Raw genomic sequence first — 18,927 nt, forward strand, 5'->3', positions numbered from 1 at the left:
TCTTTTCTTACCAGGTGTACCCAGATCACAATCAAGTGGTTTACATGAGGGTCCTCCTAAACAAAAACTATATAAACCTATAACTTAATAATAATGTATAAATAATAATGTTGAAGAGATTAAATAATAATGATAGAAAGAGTATGAATACTAAAATAAAGAAACTATAGAAATACTAGATCGATATATAAAAAAGAGTAATTAATTCAATATTTAAGACTAGCTCTTAAAACTTGACACTTGAAAGAAGCTAGTGTGGGTGCATCTCTTAAGTCATTTTGCTAAGTTGGTTTCATGCTTTTGAGCACAAATTAATATAAAAGAAAAGTGGCCCCACTTTCTACACTTGTAGACATATTTGGATCGACTGCTTTATTGTCGCCATGCGTCGTGGGCAAAAATTCTATACAGTATGGCGGATGCGCATGCGCACTTCGTTCATTTCAGGTCGAAATAAATTGGCAGCTTTACAAGAGAATGACTGGTAGAAGATAGTAAATTCGAAATTATAAGCTTTTCTAGTGATAATATATGGCTCACCACTACACATCTAGAAACTGTCATACCCTATCTAACTTTAAGTAGATCGTAAATATTCTTTACTATAATGCACCATTCCACGGCCCGAAGCTCGTAAAATCTTTGAAAATTGCTCCCCATAACGTTTGCTCGTTGCTACGTAGGATCAAGCGTTGGACAACCTCTATACATCGCAACTCAAAGTTCGATAACCAAACTGCTCATATTCGAGTGTTAGTTTCCTTGCATCTGCCTTCTAATAACGGCAGCCATTTTTATCGTGAGAGACTGTTTATTAAGCATTATTATCATTATTATTATTATATTCTGTTAAATTTCACTGACTGGGCTTTCTATGTCTGTTGATTTTTGACGTTTGGGCTTCCTGTGGTATCTAATTCATATGGCTTATTACCCAAAAAATCAGCTGTACTCAATTCATTCAAGCATTTATAAAATTTATTCGACTCTTCACCTCTTTACCTCTTGGATGCCATATTGTTTTGGTCGATTGAGCATGCGCATAAGGTGACAGCAAGAATTTCCGCTCTAGCAAATTAAACTGCTGGACTGTATCGAATTTTTGCCCATGTTTAGCAGAAAAATATGCAGTCCAGTTCGTGTTTATCAAAAACTTTTTTACAAAAATGGATATAATTATAAATTGGTAATAGAACTTCGTGTCGTCCAATTGCGGTCTGAAATCATACTCGTGATTAAAAATGTATTACGCGGTCGTGCAATTTTTAAATCAGTCGTATGATTTGATCTGTAATCAAACGCGCGATTACAAAATCGCAAGACCGCGTAGTGGTCGAGTTAGCCTGCTATGCAGACGTTTTTAGTGTCGGTTCGTTTCTTTTCCCGCCCCACAAACGTCTGCTCAAGCTAGCCACACATTCCTTTCCCTTAGATTGACCAATCAGAGCGCGCCTCCTGAAATGCTGGAAGTTGACCTTCACCTTGGCTTACTTTGATATCGATGAAGCCTTTAGAAATGTCTGCGAAATTTAGATAAGCGATCCTAATTCGAATCAGAAAGAAGCCTTAAGGTGCTTCGTCTCTGAAAATCGAGACGTTTTCGTAAATCTTCTAACAGGAGCTGGAAAATCGATGATTTACTGTTTGAATCATAAAGACTGAGCTCGATGTCCAGTACTTTTTCGATAAGTTCTTTGATGTCGACGGTAGATTTGTCATATATTCTTATCTTTTCATTTACGACTCCCTCACACGCTCACACGAACATAAAAAGCGGTTAGATTCAGCTCCTACAACTTTCTTATGAGTCCTATCCATATAGATTTGGAAATTATTAATATTTTATACGAGGATTTACGAACTTTGGACGATACGCTTTCACAGGAATTCGAATGTGGGCAGTTGTTTACATTATTTGTTGGCGTTGCTGATTGGTCCGATTAAACAAAGGAAAAGGAATGTGTGGCTAGTTTGAGCAGACGTTTGTGGGGAGGGAAAGGAACGAGCCGACACTAAAAACGTCTGCACAGCAGGCTAAGTGGGAGTACGATTTGTAATTGCTAGTTCGATTTGTATAGGAAATACAACCTTAGTCCAAGAATTCATGAAAAATACCACTTGTATTTGTTAAAAGTGAAAATAGAACCAAAATACAAGCACTCTACGTTTTATCTCACATTTGTAACTGAACTTGTGCTCACATCTATGTGCTAGCAAATTTAGCTTTTACCAAAATATGTAAAAGATAACAGAGGGGGAGGAGACGCAATGGTTTTTAAAGTGCATATCAGGGTTCGCTGGTTTCAATTCTAAAATAAAGTTTGTGTTGTATAAAGGGGATTTTAGGTATTAAATTTTCAAAAATTATTTTTCCTGCGTAATTTTTTGAGGGTCAAAGTTGGCAAAAAAGCATGATTTGGGCTCCCTTTAGAAACATTTCGGAGCTGTTGAAAGGGATTGATACCGAGTTGCTGTGACGTCATTTACGGGACTTGTTGATCAACAGTTCAAGGGTTTTTCCTAGTAGAAACGTTCGTAGTGTTACAGAAGCTTATTGAAAATATTGAAAATCAAAGATAAATTTAAGTTTTATTATTAAGATGCCCGACCGTTGTGTCGTCGGAGGTTGTGGTAATGAGAACAGCCGTAAGAACGGCATCTCGTTGCACAGAATTCCGTTTTTTGGCGATGATCGTCCAGAAGCCGTGAGACGCCGCAAGAAGTGGGTTGATTTCGTTCTTCTCACAAGAAAGAAATGGAGTGCGACTTCTATATCTGCGATTTGTTCCGACCATTTTAGAGCGGAAGATTATGCGCGACAGTTTATCGCAATTGACGGACAATCAGCGCCTAACAGTCAGAGACTTGTTCTAGATGACATCGGTATCGTTGCCATACCATCCATTACTGCAAACAAGAAGGCTAAACCTGCATCTGAGTCGGCTGCAAAACGATCAAGGCGAATGGTAAGAATAGCATCCACTTTTAAACTAAGTAAAATAAGACGATTAACTTTTATTTATCCATCTATCTAATGATAAACAGGTCGTGAGGGAAGTTTTACGGTCAATCAACATCCAGGAACAACAAAATACAGCCGAGGATATGGAGCAAGCGAAGGGATCAAAGCCCAGATGAGACAGATCAGAGCCCAGAAGATCTACAAACAGTTCTACAAGAAGTCTCAGAAATGAATGAACTGGACGATTTGGTATGTTTAAAAACTTTACAAACATGTTATTACGTATTATGGCGTTTTTGTAAGGACGCGTTCTTTCTTTCTCGTAGTGTAAGTTTACTCAAACTCCAGTTCAGGAATGCTCGAGTTGTACTTCCCTCCAGAGAAAAAATCGTCAGCTGCGAAATCAATGGATTTCTGCGAAGACAAAATTAAGAAAATGCAGAGCTCAACTAAGGAGAGAGGAGCAGCAACAACAGAAGTTTGCAGCTGATCACGAAGGTACTGTATACAATATTTTACTCTGCATTTTGAGAGCGAGTCCTTGCTTATGGCCTAATATTTTGAGGGATGTGATGGCCTATACTATGTAAGTTTTACTGTATACTATTTTGATATTAAATGTATGAAGATTCACTTGTTAGGCCCACCAAATCCACCTCCTCCGATTTCTGCACCAAGATATGATGAAGAAGATGGTAACAGTGACTATGACTATGACATGGAAAGTACAGATGATGATGGCACTATTACTGAAGAAGAGCCAATGACTGAGGAAGACACCGAGGGGGAGACAACAGAGATAGATACAGACTGTGAAAATGATCAAAGGTTTGCTTAGTTTTTTCACTGTTTCAATGATAGTAAAATGCAACAGTTGATATAAAATAATATATAAATGATAAACTCAGTGTCTTAATAATACTAATTAAAATCTATAACAATTATTGTAGATCAAAAGTCTACATCAAAGATGACAACTTGAGGCATGAACCAAAGCATATTGTGTTTTTGTCTCAACTTTTACTATTGTTCCAATTTTGTCACTTTTGCAAAAGTGGCAATCCTTTAACTGAGACAAGGGAAGTTGGAACAATGGTAGAAGTGAGGACAACATGCTCAAATACAAAATGCCGTAAAGACTACACATGGAAAAGCCAACCAAACTTCCCAGGAACAAGAATTGCTGCTGGAAATCTATTGTTGTGTTTTGGTATTCTTTTGGCTGGAGGTTCTGCGAGTAAGGTATTCCAAGTCTTTAGACACATAGGACTTTCTTGCATTACTCTCACTACTTTCTTCCACCATCAACGAGTAAGTAAAATATCAATACTTGCAATTTCATCAAGCAAAAGAAAGTAGTAATGCAGTGGTATTTTTCATATTGCTATAATTTTAGAAGATTTTATCAATTTTGAGTCATGTAATTATATTTTCTTTCATTTATTACCTATCTTAGAGCATTCTATTTCCCTCTGTCTATATCCACTGGAAGAAGTATCAGCAAACCCTATTTGAAAAACTCAAGGCTCTTGGGAGAGGTGTTGTAATGGCAGGTGACGGAAGGCATGATAGTATGGGGCACAGCGCTAAGTACTGTGCCTACACACTATTTTGCTGTACATTGCCTTTCATTTTACATTTCACATTGGTGCAGGTACAAATATAATAGTTTGATAAAATATTTGATAACATTTGGTTTGGTAATTATTATATACCTGTATATTCCTAATGTGTTGATCCATTTTTCATTTTGTTTCAGAGAAATGAAGCTGGAAGTAGTACCGCTATGGAGTACATGGCATTCAACAAGTGCATGACTTTCATTCTGGGAAGTGGAATAGCCATAGCATCATTCATATCTGACAGGCACACCTCAATCACCAAACACATGAGAGAAAAACTGGGATATATCAAGCACTACTTTGATTTATGGCATATTAAAAAAAGTAAGCTGTTCTGGTATTAACAAATATTTTATAGTGAAATATTTTGATATATGTTTTTTTTTCTCTCTTCAGAAATTCACAAGGTTTTGTTGAAAATCTCAAAGGAGAGCAAATGGTTGATTGGATAAAGCCATGCACTAACCATTTCTATTGGAGCGTCACTACGACTATAACTGGAAGCGGAAAAGTCATCTGGGCTAAGTTCAGATCCTATCTAAGCCACATCATTAACAAGCATGAAAATCTGGATGACACATTATTTAATAAGTGTGCACATGGGAGAGATATTCCACAACGGAAATGGGTTCAAAAAGGTATCACAGTTTGAAATACAGCCAAAACAAAGTTATTGCAAAGAATGGAAACTGAAGCTGTAACGATACTGCAATTCTGACTGCTTACAGATAATTTTAAAAAACTGAGTTATGCAGATATAATAATAATAATGATAATAATAATAATAATGATAATAATAATAATAATAATAATAATAATAATAATAATAATAATAACAAAGAGTATAAATTCCAGAATCTTGTTCAAGGAGAATCATGGGAGCATTGAATATTTTGTCTGTTTTATTCCTAGATTCCATAGTTTATGAGAAAATTGAGAAAGCTCTTACAAAACCACGGCTGATTGCAGCAATTGAGAAGGCATCAACTGAAGACCAAACTAGCTGCCTAGAAGGTTTTCATTCTGTGGTTAACCACTTTGCTCCTAAAATGATTGGATTCTCATATGTTGGAATGTTATGCAGGTTTGACCATTACCATCATCACAGCATTTCTATGGATGTTTACCAATTTCACTCCAATAAATTAACTGTTTAGCTACATTTCAATTATTTATGATTTCAGGCACATCATCGCAGCCCTTCACTTTAACAGCAACCTTCACAGAGACTTGAAAAGAAGATCAGATGGCTCTGAACAGGTTGTGGTGGTCTTTCCAAAATTTAGGAATGGAGAGGCAACTGTAAGGAATGTGAAACTGAGGCCTTCATTTGGTAAGACCTCTAAGATTTCCATACACCTATGTATTTCCTAATAAATAATTATTGTTATGTGTAATCCTATTTGTGAACAGAGTCAATGGAAATGGTTGCAAAAAGGTATCACAATTTGAAATACAGCCAAAACATGAATAAGTTATTTCAAAGAATGAAAACTGAACCTGTAAAATAAGCATAATCCAATAATCCTATTTGTGAATAGTCTTGAGAAAGAATGTTGTTGCACAGAACAGTCTTTATACAGTTTCGGCACATCTCTAGGATTGCACAAAACAATTTGTAAGTTTTAGTTTGTGTCCATCACAATGACCAGGGTTATTTCTTAGTCAATACACACTGGTGTTGAGTATTAAATTTATTAATTAAAAAAATATTAATATTATTAATAAAAATTGATGGAAATGTATAATAATTATACAAAAATTATTTTTGTATTTAGAGTATGTAGAAGATGTATACCAGACAATGATCAGTAACATAAATAGTGACAAGTTAAAAGATACGATTCAAGAACTTAAGAACATGACACCCTCTCCAATGAACACGATGTTACAGAAAGAGAGCAAAAAAGATGCTATTGAGAAACACCAAAGAAGAAAGACCATGACTGTTGATGATGTGCCATCTACCACACCAGGTGTATATAAATATAATATATATATTTCTCTCTTTCTAATAATTGAAATATCTCACACATGAAAATTATGAAAAGCATGTTATTCAATGATAATAATGACACTAACAACAATATGATCTGAGAGGTCTATTTTATTTATAACCACTCATTTCAACTAAGAGATAGAAGAAGTCCCAGGTAGGAAAGTACAGTAAATCGACATATTCAGACAAACCCAATGTCTAAAACGAAGGTTCTGCTCCCTTTCTTTTCAGAAACAACACCTGTAGCAGAACACGTCAAACAGGGGCGAGACGCAATCCTTGCTGCTCAGCTTGCAAGAAACCAATGAAGGGGCACAAAAATGTCTTGGATTGCCCCAAAAACAGCCCTTCAAATTAGTGCATTACCATGTAAATAATTTCAATACAGCTAGTACGAATCTTGGAATCTGCAATTCTTAAAATGTGCATCTATACTGCACACTCTAATATTCGTATACACTATTTAATATTATGATTACCTATGTCAAATATTCGTCTTCCTCTTCTCTGAATGTTTGGGGAATAACATAATAGGGACATGCTAGCAAAGGAATTATTTTTCTATCTAGATAACCATGTACCAAATGGGTAAACTTTCTACGCTTCTTAGAAATCTGTTGAAAAGTACAAAGAGACCAAAGTTAGAATGTGTTTTCATGGGTACCTAAAACATAACAAGACAGATTTATCGGGTGATGTCGATAAAACTCTGCGACGAATTTTTGCTTACCGTTTCTTGGATGCTTTTTTCTTATTTTCTGCCCCTCTTTTTCCCCCAGCAGGCAGTCGCAAGGACCATAGTCCTAAACAGGTCTAAAGCCTGGATGTAATCGCCATCTTGGGTTTGTTTCGTAGTCGGTTTCTAGCAAATATCTACTTTCTTCATTAAAATCAGAATAGTTGCAACTTTCAGAGTATTCACTACTATAATCAGAAAGAATTGACGTGGAATAAAAGGTTTATACGACTACAGTATTCAAGCGATGCAATTTGTTTTCTTATGCTTCTCAAGTGCTTTCAACACACGAGTCCCGTAAATGACGTCACGGCCGACTAGTCCCAGGCCTCCACGTCGCTCGGCATTTTGCTGTTTTTTGGGAACTTTGATCGAAAAAATAATAATAAAATCGCAACACAATCAAATAATTTTTAGTGATTATATGATCTTAAGGGTTAAAACTATCATATTAAACAAAAAACAGCGAACCCTGATATGCACTTTAAAACCCATCCGTAATATTGGGGGAAATCATATAAGCACAAAGCTCGCTCAACAGTCTTTTTCCTTAAGGTGGCTCGACTGGGTTTTGTTTGTGGCGTACCTTCGAAGTTTGAACGGGAAATGCGTCGCTGCAAATAAGTTAATTTTAAATAAATTATTATGACATGTCTAGAGATAGATTCAAGTTTTACATGATATACAATTTATCACAATTGGAGTTACCATAGCAATACAGTGACGTCATGTCATTTTTTTATACATTCCATTTTTGGCGAAATCAGACGTTTGTTTAAGAAATTGTTTAACAGAACTTAAAGTTCATATGTTTGTCTTCAAGTGAACGAAGTTTCGAAGATTTGTATGGAAGCCTTTCGAAATAATTGCCGTTGGAACTTTTGGGCAACAAAAGTGTAAACAATCCAAAGCAATTAGTTCATGTGACCGAAACCTTTCCTTTCTGGACTTAGGAAAAGCTTTTTTGGGGGTCATAGTGTTGTCTTACTATTCCACTAGTCCTTCTGAGAAATGGAAAAAAAATCGCGTTATTCGATTTCGAGAAATATGATTTCAAGCCTAGTTAGTAAAGTTGTGCCTTTTGATATCTTGTCAAAAATTTCACTTGTCTTTACTAAAAACAGTCAAACTCAATAATCCGATGATGAATTTTCTTTTAACTTCCAAGTCAGTTACTTTAGATAACACATTTATATACCCTAAAGCTTCAAGTTCATTGAAATAATTTAAAACCGTCAAATTATCTTCTCAATTCCATAAACATTTGTATCCTAATTCTAAATATGCAACCACTTTCTTCACTCGCACTTTGTTTATATCGTTACGCCTTTCTATTGCCCAGAATATTTGCAAAGTCGTGCATTCCAACACCTCACGCTTTACATTCAAAGCCTGATTGCTTTCTGAAACCCTTCCAACTATGATAATTTGTGATTGCAATTTCATATATACTCGATACTATACCATTCTAAAGACAAAAAAATATTTTACTAAATAAAGTTTAACGAGAGTATTAGATAGTCGTGTGACAAGTGTTTTTCATTGTTATTTGCTAGCTCATAGAAATTGCAATCACAAATTATCATAGTCGGGAGGGTTTCGGAAAGCAATCAGGCATTGAATGTAAAGCGCGAGGTGTTTTAATGCACGACTTTGGAAATATTCTGGACAATAGAAAGGCGTAACGACATAAACAAAGTGCGAATGAATAAAGCGGTCGCATATTTAGAATTGGGATACAAATGTTTACGGAATTGAAAATATTATTTGACAGTTTTAAATTATTTCAATGAACTTGAAACTTTAGGGTATATATATGCGTTCTCTAAAGTAGCTGACTTGGAAGTTAAAAAAAATTCATCATCGGATTATTGAAATTGAACGTTTTTAGTAAAGACAAGAGAAATTTTTGACAAGATATCAAAAGGCACAACTTTACTAACTAGGCTTGAAATCATATTTCTCGAAATCGAATGAGCCAATTTCTTTCCATTTCTCAGAAGGTCTAGTGGAATAGTAACACAACATTATGACCCAAAATAAGCTTTTCCCAATTTCAGAAAGGAAAGGTTTCGGTCAAATGAACTAATTGATTTGGATTGTTTACACTTTTGTTGCACAAAAGTTCCAACGGCAATTATTTCGAAAGGCTTCCATACAAATCTTCGAAACTTCGTTAACTCGAAGACAAACATATGAACTTTAAGTTCTGTTAAACAATTTCTTAAACAAACGTCTGATTTCGCCAAAAATGGAATGTATAAAAAAATGACATGACGTCACTGTATTGCTATGATAACTCCGATTGTGATAAACTGTATATCATGTAAAACTTGAATCTATCTCTAGACATGTCATAATAATTTATTTGAAATTAGCTTATTGGCAGCGACGCATTTCCCGTTCAAACTTCGAAGGTACGCCAGAAACAAAACCCAGTCGAGCCACCTTAAGAGCTGCATTTGACATTTGGATTTCTATCCCAAAAGTATTACACAGATAAGCTCAGTCAAACTCTTTAAAAAACTCTCTTAAGAGTAATGATGAAAAGGTAAATTATACACCGTGAAAAGATGAAAAAACTTACTGACGTTTCGGACGCTAGTCCTTCGTCGGAGTAAAAGAGTAGCTAGCTCTCTTAAGAGTAGCTAGTGATAACTAGTAGAGTACTAGCGTGGACTGCGTCGGTGTTTCTGAATAAAACACTGTAGGAACTTGTAGATAAATTGGATCACCGTAAAAAGTTTTGTGAAACTGACGTTTTGACGCGGTTAGTCCTTCGTCAGCTCCGGCCCATGAGATGAATTCATCCCATGGGGACTGACGAAGGACTAACGTCCACGGAATGGTTGGCTGATTAGTTTGTCCATTTCATACTATAATAAGTAAAAATACATAGTAGTAATAATATTAAGGAATACTATATAAATAATACTAATACTAAGTAGATTGTAATTAATCGTATGACATAGCTTTTATCATCCACTCAACATTATGACAGAATTACTTAAAAAGCCTTTATAGCTAAAAACAGGATTCAGAATAACTTCGCATATTTCAAAACCCGTGTTGGCGTCAAATTCAAAGAATTTTTAAATAACTTTGCCAACTTTGCGGCAAAAATGAATTGAATACCATTTGCTTTTACTGAAAAGTTTAAAAAAAGGCAATTTATGTACTTTTTAATGCTTTTACTCAATGAATAGTAATGGGACATCCTAAGAAAGAAGTTTCTAGTTTTGCCCAATTGGAAATTTTTGATAATTATATCGGCAAATTTATACTCTAGGATACCTTCCCCTTACTTGAGCTCAAAAAACGCGTGACACACGTAAATACATTACTTGTTTAATTCAGTGACTTCAAAATACCTCAGAGATGATCAGGAATTCCTGACCACTTTTTACAGAACACCAGCCCTACTAGCGGCTCTGTATTTTGCCTCAGAGATGATCAGGAATTCCTGACCACTTTTTACAGAACACCATCCCTACTAGCGGCTCTGTATTTTGCCTCAGAGATGATCAGGAATTCCTGACCACTTTTTACAAAACACCATCTCGACTAGCGGCTCTGTATTTTGCCTCAAATGTGATCAGGAATTCCTGACCACTTTTTACAGAACACCATCTCGACTAGCGGCTCTGTATTTTGCCTCAGAGATGATCAGGAATTCCTGACCACTTTTTACAGAACACCATCTCGACTAGCGGCTCTGTATTTTGCCTCAGCGATGATCAGGAATTCCTGACCACTTTTTACAAAACACCATCTCGACTAGCGGCTCTGTATTTTGCCTCAGATGTGATCAGGAATTCCTGACCACTTTTTACAGAACACCATCTCGACTAGCGGCTCTGTGTTTTGCCTCAGATGTGATCAGGAATTCCTGACCACTTTTTACAGAACACCATCTCGACTAGCGGCTCTGTTTTTTGCAGAATTTGTAATAATATATATGGCCTTCAAAGTTGCTATGCGTCCAGCATTCTTCGTTATGACAAATAGTTGCCATTTCTTCTCTTTGGCAATCCTTAGTAGTTCACCTGAAAATGCATTAAAAAAAATAGCGCATCTCAGGTTTCAGTCGTCTTAAGGGATGAACCATTCGATATTTTACGGGAATATTTGAATTTTTGGCTGCTCGATATTTTTTTCGTGGCCTCACGTATTGTAAGATTTCTAAGCGATTTCTACTTTTTGAAGTTAACCAACCACCATACAAATCACGTATACTATTCCATTACTCAAACATTGTTTGGCGGAGCATTTGTTTTAACCTACTAGCCTACGCTATTAAACTATTAAACTACTATTAAAGCTATTAAACTACTTAGTTTACGTACCTTATCTTGAGGCGTGAGTTCATGACTGAACTGGTCCATGTTATTGTGTGCCTGATCACAGTTTTATCGCTGCGTTGGTGAGCATTTCTTCAACGAAAAAGATACAAATAGAAAAACATTATTGCTTTATCATGATTCTCTCAGTCTTTCTCATCTTTTACCTTAACCGTCAATCATACTCTTACATTTAGCCATTAATTTATGTATTTATAGTAAATGAATCCATACCTCTAAACAAGATGTCATCCACCGATTTGAGTGGGTACAAATCTTGATGCTCCTCGTTGAGTTCTGCCATAGCCACGCGCCGATGGTTTCCGCCAATAACGACCTCCAATTCATAAGAATCAATGTTCTCAGCTTCAAAATCATCTATTCTGTGGAGCCCCTTTACCACGACTATTAACGGCTTTTGGCCAGGAACAGGGTTGTTGAGCATCTGCTCTTTCAGCTGCTTCACAATAACGTGGTCAACGCCACGTAACTCGTATTCCGCTCTCGGTGCTGTTAAAGAGCTTGTTAACACTTTGGTGGTCACTACAATGACAAGCACAAAAATAAAATAATAAAAATGAATAACGCCCCCATTTTTAAAAAAAGATGTCGTAAGTACCAAAAGCGTATAAGAACCCAGTGTCCTAGTGTAACGTAATATTGCACCTTTTTTTTTTGGAACTTACCGTCAACTTTAATGGCAAATTTAACCAAAGTGGATAACTGCTCGGGAATCTGCTGATCTGCTGTTTCTACTTCAGATAAATGTGCTAGGGCTGTAGGGAGATTAGCACTCGGTGAGACAGGCAGATCATTCCTTGGCTCGACAGATAGTTCAGCGCTTTTTTGCCTAGTTTCGCGGCGCACTCTCTTTGCTTGTGGTCCTTTGCTTAGGCTTCCTAATGGTGTTGTCGGCATTGCACTTTCAAGCACCTCGATCCCTAAGATGGCTGAAGCCTTTGCCGCAAAATCTTTTCCATCTGGCCAAGGTTCACATAGCGTTATATCTAGCATCCTGTAGCCATTTTAGCAGTTAAACTATGACAACAAAAAAAAAGATCGATTATATAAAATTACTGAATGATGTCCAAATCTATCAAGTAGTTATTCAATGACCTTTCCTACCTTATGACTTTTGTGTAGCAGAAGCTTAACAGTGAAGGATTTTGCCCAAGCACTACCCTTTTTAGTTCTTAGGTTGTTCTTTAGTACCTGAATGTAAAATGTAAGGGCTCTCATTCTGCACGAAATGTCTGCTGATGAAGCCATGTTGAAATACAACTGTAAGCGGTACTGAGTACGGAGAGACTAACTCGTGGATTATATATTTTAGGTCAGAACGAAGAAATGACCTTTATGTAAGTAATAAGCAATTAGCATGTCCAGAATAGCCACAGGACATGTATCTGGACTCTATCAAATGCACACCATGAACTCATGACCTTCACTAAGGGTTTTACAAACTAAAAAGGTAAATTTCGACATACTGCAAAAAGATATCCTCTGCTGAACAAAAACTGTCCATGTTTGATATATTATTGTATAAAATATTAACTAAAATATTTTTCAAACGATGATGCCAAAAAAACATTTAGCATTCCTAGCTGTATGTCATCTTTCATCTATGCCCTTTTGACAGTTTCTGGAGATCTTCTTTATCAGGAAGACGTTGAAAAACTCATTGTGTGTGTCCTGTCACGTGCAAATTTTGGCGGCATTTTGATTTGCAAATAACATAACAATCAACTGTTCTTTGTGTAACTGAACGTTTCGTCAAATTTAGTCTTCGATCACCATGAATGAAGACAAAGCACATTCGTCGCCTCAGAAAAGACAAAAAATTATAGAAACTAGTAATGATTTGGTAATGAGTTCGTTTACTGATCTCCATTGAATAATTTACACCAAGATAAAAGCATCCCTAACGACAGCAGCTTCAGTAAGGCCGGATCGCCAGTGAAGACGGTGACTAAGAATACAGTTTTTTACATCCCTTCTGACAGAAGCTTTGTTAATGAATCGCCTATTGAGAAGTCTTGTTCCAGCCTCAAGAATATTCCTACGGATAGCAGCTTTGGAGATGATTCGTTTGACATAGTAGGTATTCCGACTAATTCCAGCTTTGAGGAATTCTCCCCAGCCACGAATGCTAAAAGCCCAGCTTCAATATATATCCGAGCATTCTACGGACTGCTCATCGCCCAAGAAGGATCAACTTGAAAACGAAACTATTCTTTTTGGAAGGACGCGAACTGATCCTATCTACTGCTCAACGCCAATAAACCGCCATTCATCTGGGGATGGTCCTTATGATAAAATTTCGACATCTAGCACACCTCGCTCAGGACAAGATACAAAACCACAAGATGTGGATGCATTAGGCAAAAGTAAAGACCAGGAGATCTCTAAAGGTAAATGCAGTTATTTGTCAAATCAAGTTTTTTCTTCTTATCTGAAAGTAAGGAACTTGAAATGATGGTATAGCAGAATCGAGGCAGAATTTCAACATTTTTTGACGCTACTATTGTAACCTGTGTTGTACGTAACAAAAGAAAAAGAATCCGGAAAAAGATTGTCGCATTTGCCATAAAAGCTTTCCAGTAGAGGAGGGTTTAGACCAATCGTAAAAAGAGTTTAAGACAAGTTTTCCTAATGCTCTTTGTCCCGAATCTACCAACCATAAACAAACACAAAACTCCTGGCTTCAAAATAGAATAAGCGGTGTCAAATTTAATGTGAGCATTGTCACTGTTCTGTTGACAAATTCAAACTTGAAGAACACTGTCAAGCAAATAGCAAGCCACCGATCATTGGTAATGGCCGACGAGAACTTCAAGATGTGCTATTGGAAGGGATCGTGGAGGAACCTTGGATGTCTGGTTTCCCCCCTGAACCATGGACGGATGAGCTTCCAAAATCTTGTATACTGCTAACAGATTTTACTCTGAACGATAAGAACAAATTGCAACATTGAACTGCCAAAAATTAAAACTGGAATATAAGAAATTACAAGGTTAAAATTGTTTAGCTAGAACCTTTATCATAAACGGAGTACTGTATCTCTTTAAAAAAAACCTAGGCTTTCCTTGCTAAAAAGTAGTAAGGAATCAGGCAAAATACAGAGCCGCTAGTCGAGATGGTGTTCTGTAAAAAGTGGTCAGGAATTCCTGATCATCTCTGAGGCAAAATACAGAGCCGCTAGTCGAGATGGTGTTCTGTAAAAAGTGGTCAGGAATTCCTGATCACATCTGAGGCAAAATACAGAGCCGCTAGTCGAGATGGTGTTCTGTAAAAAGTGGTCAGGAATTCCTGATCACATCTGAAGCAAAATACAGAGCCGCTAGTCGAGATGATGTTCTGTAAAAAGTGGTCAGGAATTCCTGATCACATCTGAAGCAAAATACAGAGCCGCTAGTCGAGATGGTGTTCTGTAAAAAGTGGTCAGGAATTCCTGATCACATCTGAGGCAAAATACAGAGCCGCTAGTCGAGATGATGTTCTGTAAAAAGTGGTCAGGAATTCCTGATCACATCTGAGGCAAAACACAGAGCCGCTAGTCGAGATGGTGTTTTGTAAAAAGTGGTCAGGAATTCCTGATCACATCTGAGGGAGAATATATGGTTAGTGTGCCCCGTAGTTGGTTTAATACATGATAAGCAATTAAACAAGTATACGGTGATACCATGACTTGTAGTGATTTCTTGCAGCACAATTTCAATACTTTGGTATTTTTTTTGCCGCCCCCAAAAAAAATGGTCAAGAAATTAAAAATCTTTAACTGATTTTACCACTTTTGAAATATGCGAAGTTATTCTGAATCCTGTTTTAAAATTGATATACCTAAGCACATACATGTATTTGTAAAGTAGCTCTTAAAGTTTGTAAGCTTTGTAAATTGAATTTGAAAAGCCCTTCCGGTTCAGGAAGATCCAATAAAGGTATTGCAATATTTAGTTTAATCCTGAGTTTACCATTATTAAACTAAAAAGTTATCATATCATATTTGGTTATTTTTACACAAGTGTATATAATAAATCCGACGTGCTCATTGGTTACAATTTACGTCTTATGCTGCTATAGTCACCTACAGGTGAATATATCGCGCACGCTCGATTGCCGATTTGTGCCGCTTGCAAAGATAAATAACATTTAAAAATACGACACAAACTCTCTCTCCGTTATTCAATGAATTCACTTTTGTTAAAATGAATACTAAAACAATTATTCGCGACAGGCTCAGTGATCAATATAGGGAATATTTATTTCGCCGCTCGAAGACTCGCGCCTCGGTAAATATTCCACGATAGTCACTTCGCTTTCGGCGAATAATTGTTAATTAGTAAATTTTAGGTTTGAATATAGAGTTTCGCGCTGTGATTGGTCGAGCGACCAGTGAGACGATAATTACCGCTGGAGCGGTGATTATGAGGTTTTCCAAAGTTTTCCAGATTAGAAGTACAGCTTTTGCTGTTCATTAAGAGAAAATGTACATTCATTTGTGCCAATAGTTGTATCAATAACGTGTAATGTACTTTCATCAACACCACAAGTAACATCATTAGCGCGGATCAAATTTCAATAACGATATTTGAATATGCGTGTACATTCATAGGCATCAATGGACAATCAATAGCGCGTTTGTACATTCATATGCGCGGAATGTATTTTCTTTTGCGCGAAATTCAATTTCAATAACACCAATTGACAAACAGTAGCATTTATGGACAATCATTTACACAAAAGTGAAAATTCATTAGTGCTATTAGCATAATCATTGACAATCTATAATGCGTTTGGACAATCATGAGGGTCAATGTTATATTCTATAGCGTGGTTCGACAAACATTTGCATGATTCGAATGAACAATAAGAGAAATAAAACAATCATTAGCGATTTTTGTTTATCACTTTAAAACATATAAAAAAACTCAGGCAACTGCCTTCCATAATAGCGGCTGCGTAGGAGAATAGCAATTAGCTCACTTAAAGCAGCAATCAAAGCCGACATCAGCCATCCAGAGATCCAACAACATACGAACGATCGGGCTGAGGCAAGACGACAAGGGATTGCTCTAGGTCACTATAGAACGCAGTTGCTAATGAAAGGGCTCTAGAGAAATGTGGCAACTATCACTATCGCTAAATGTGGTCAGTGGTTCAGTTATATGCAAACGTATTTGCCACGATGTATGAATGGCGAAGAAATTAAAGGCTAAAATAGATAAAAAATCGCTAATGATTGTTTTATTTCTCTTATTGTTCATTCGAATCATGCAAATGTTTGTCGAACCACGCTATAGAATATAACATTGACCCTCATGATTGTCCAAACGCATTATAGATTGTCAATGTTTATGCTAATAGCACTAATGAATTTTCAAGGTGTAGTACACCTTTTGCTGTTCATTAACAGAAAATGTACATTCATTTGTGCCAATAGTTGTATCAATAACGTGTAATGTACTTTCATCAACACCACAAGTAACATCATTAGCGCGAATCAACTTTCAATAACGATAATTGAATATGCGTGTACATTCATAGGCATCAATGGACAATCAATAGCGCGTTTGTACATTCATATGCGCGGATTGTATTTTCTTGTGCACGAAATTCAACTTCAATAACACCAAATGACAAACAATAGCATTTATGGACAATCATTTACCCAAAAGTGAAAATTCATTAGTGCTATTAGCATCATCATTGACAATCTATAACGCGTTTGGACAATCATGAGGGTCAATGTTATATTCTATAGCGTGGTTCGACAAACATTTGCATGATTCGAATGAACAATAAGAGAAATAAAACAATCATTAGCGATTTTAAAAAAAACTATTTTAGCCTTCAATTTCTTCGCCATTTATACATCGTGGCAAATACGTTTGCATATATCTAAATCACAGATCACATTTAGCGATAGTGATGGTTGCCACATTTCTCTGGAACCCTTCCATTAGCAACTGCTTTCTGTAGAGACCTAGAGCAATCCCTTGTCGTCTTGCCTCAGCCCAATAGTTCGTATGTTGTTTGATCTCTGGACGGCTGATGTTGGCTTTACACCTTTTGCTGTTCATTAACAGAAAATGTACATTCATTTGTGCCAATAGTTGTCTCAATAACGTGTAATGTACTTTCATCAACACCACAAGTAACATCATTAGCGCGAATCAACTTTCAATAACGACAATTGAATATGCGTGTACATTCATGGGCATCAATGGACAATCAATAGCGCGTTTGTACATTCATATGCGCGGATTGTATTTTCTTGTGCGCGAAATTCAACTTCAATAACACCAAATGGCAAACAATAGCATTTATGGACAATCATTTACCCAAAAGTGAAAATTCATTAGTGCTATTAGCATAACCATTGACAATCTATAACGCGTTTGGACAATCATGAGGGTCAATGTTATATTCTATAGCGTGGTTCAACAAACATTTGCATGATTCGAATGAACAATAAGAGAAAAAAACAATCATTAGCGATTTTTTATTTATTTTAGCCTTTAATTTCTTCGCCATTTATACATCGTGGCAAATATGTTTGCATATAACTGAACCACTGACCACATTTAGCGATGGTGATAGTTGCCACATTTCTCTAGAACCCTTCCATTAGCAACTGCGTTCTGTAGTGACCTCAGCCCGATCGTTCGTATGTTGTTTGATCTCTGGACGGCTGATGTCGTCTTTGATTGCTGCTTTAAGTGAGCTAATTGCTATTCTCCTACGCAGCGGCTATTATGGAAGCAGTTACCTGAGTTTTTTATATGTTTTAAAGTGATTAAAAAAATCGCTAATGATTGTTTTATTTCTCTTATTGTTCATTCGAATCATGCAAATGTTTGTCGAACCACGCTATAGAATATAACGTTGACCTTCATGATTGTCCAAACGCGTTATAGATTGTCAATGGTTATGCTAATAACACTAATGAATTTTCACTTTTGTGTAAATGATTGTCCATAAATGCAATTGTCTGTCATTTGGTGTTATTGAAGTTGAATTTCGCGCACAAGAAAATACAATCCGCGCATATGAATGTACAAACGCGCTATTGATTGTCCATCGATGGCTATGAATGTACACGCATATTCAATTGTCGTTATTGAAAGTTGATCCGCTCTAATGATGTTACTTGTGGTGTTGATGAAAGTACATTACACGTTTTTGATACAACTATTGGGACAAATGAATGTACATTTTCTGTTAAGGTGGCTGCCTACTTTTGAACGTTCGAATTGAGCCCACGATGA

The 18,927-nt window shown here is 36.4% G+C and overlaps 3 protein-coding genes and 1 long non-coding RNA gene across 8 annotated transcripts in view; 2 read left to right on the forward strand and 2 right to left on the reverse strand.

Moving 5' to 3' along the window:
- LOC116293857 (TNF receptor-associated factor 4-like) overlaps nucleotides 1-2,367 on the forward strand; it is a 9,168-nt gene extending 6,801 nt beyond the window's left edge. The window contains exon 6 of the mRNA XM_089030139.1: nucleotides 1-2,367. This exon is cut by the window's left edge and continues 787 nt beyond it. The gene's annotated coding sequence lies outside the window, so the exon portion shown is untranslated.
- A 1-nt stretch (nucleotide 2,368) lies between these two features.
- Nucleotides 2,369-5,167, forward strand: LOC148913460 (uncharacterized). 3 transcript variants are annotated; one of them, XM_089030130.1, is made up of 8 exons: nucleotides 2,369-2,966; nucleotides 3,046-3,211; nucleotides 3,289-3,460; nucleotides 3,604-3,790; nucleotides 3,913-4,273; nucleotides 4,419-4,616; nucleotides 4,722-4,908; nucleotides 4,981-5,167. In XM_089030130.1, exons 2-8 carry the CDS (start codon nucleotides 3,191-3,193, stop codon nucleotides 5,034-5,036), a joined length of 1,182 nt encoding a protein of 393 aa, XP_088886256.1. In that variant the 5' UTR covers nucleotides 2,369-2,966; nucleotides 3,046-3,190; the 3' UTR covers nucleotides 5,037-5,167. The 3 variants fall into 3 exon arrangements, with proteins under 3 accessions (XP_088886256.1, XP_088886250.1, XP_088886260.1); XM_089030124.1 differs by having other exon boundaries at nucleotides 2,369-3,211; XM_089030134.1 differs by having other exon boundaries at nucleotides 2,377-3,211; nucleotides 3,913-4,204.
- A 1,506-nt stretch (nucleotides 5,168-6,673) lies between these two features.
- On the reverse strand, nucleotides 6,674-7,626 carry LOC116299242 (uncharacterized). The gene is made up of 2 exons (XR_004197446.2): nucleotides 7,314-7,626; nucleotides 6,674-7,197 (listed from the first exon to the last, which is right to left on the reverse strand). It is a non-coding gene; the product is annotated as an uncharacterized LOC116299242 (long non-coding RNA).
- Nucleotides 7,627-11,173: 3,547 nt separating this feature from the next.
- LOC148913461 (uncharacterized) lies at nucleotides 11,174-13,655 on the reverse strand. 3 transcript variants are annotated; one of them, XR_016119816.1, is made up of 5 exons: nucleotides 12,785-13,655; nucleotides 12,346-12,697; nucleotides 11,894-12,202; nucleotides 11,666-11,752; nucleotides 11,174-11,365 (listed from the first exon to the last, which is right to left on the reverse strand). XR_016119816.1 is itself a non-coding variant. In XM_089030152.1 (3 exons), the coding sequence occupies exons 1-3, from the start codon at nucleotides 12,671-12,673 to the stop codon at nucleotides 11,721-11,723; spliced, it is 669 nt and encodes a 222-aa protein (XP_088886278.1). In that variant the 5' UTR covers nucleotides 12,674-13,655; the 3' UTR covers nucleotides 11,657-11,720. The 3 variants fall into 3 exon arrangements, 1 of the variants encoding a protein (XP_088886278.1); XR_016119815.1 differs by having other exon boundaries at nucleotides 12,346-13,655; XM_089030152.1 differs by lacking the exon at nucleotides 11,174-11,365 and having other exon boundaries at nucleotides 11,657-11,752; nucleotides 12,346-13,655.
- Nucleotides 13,656-18,927: the final 5,272 nt, after the last annotated feature.

The sequence above is a fragment of the Actinia tenebrosa genome, unplaced genomic scaffold (assembly GCF_029948245.1).
Source record: "Actinia tenebrosa isolate PJP-AT-01 unplaced genomic scaffold, QUT_ActTen_1.0 PGA_scaffold0__85_contigs__length_37466705, whole genome shotgun sequence".
NCBI lineage: Eukaryota > Metazoa > Cnidaria > Anthozoa > Actiniaria > Actiniidae > Actinia > Actinia tenebrosa.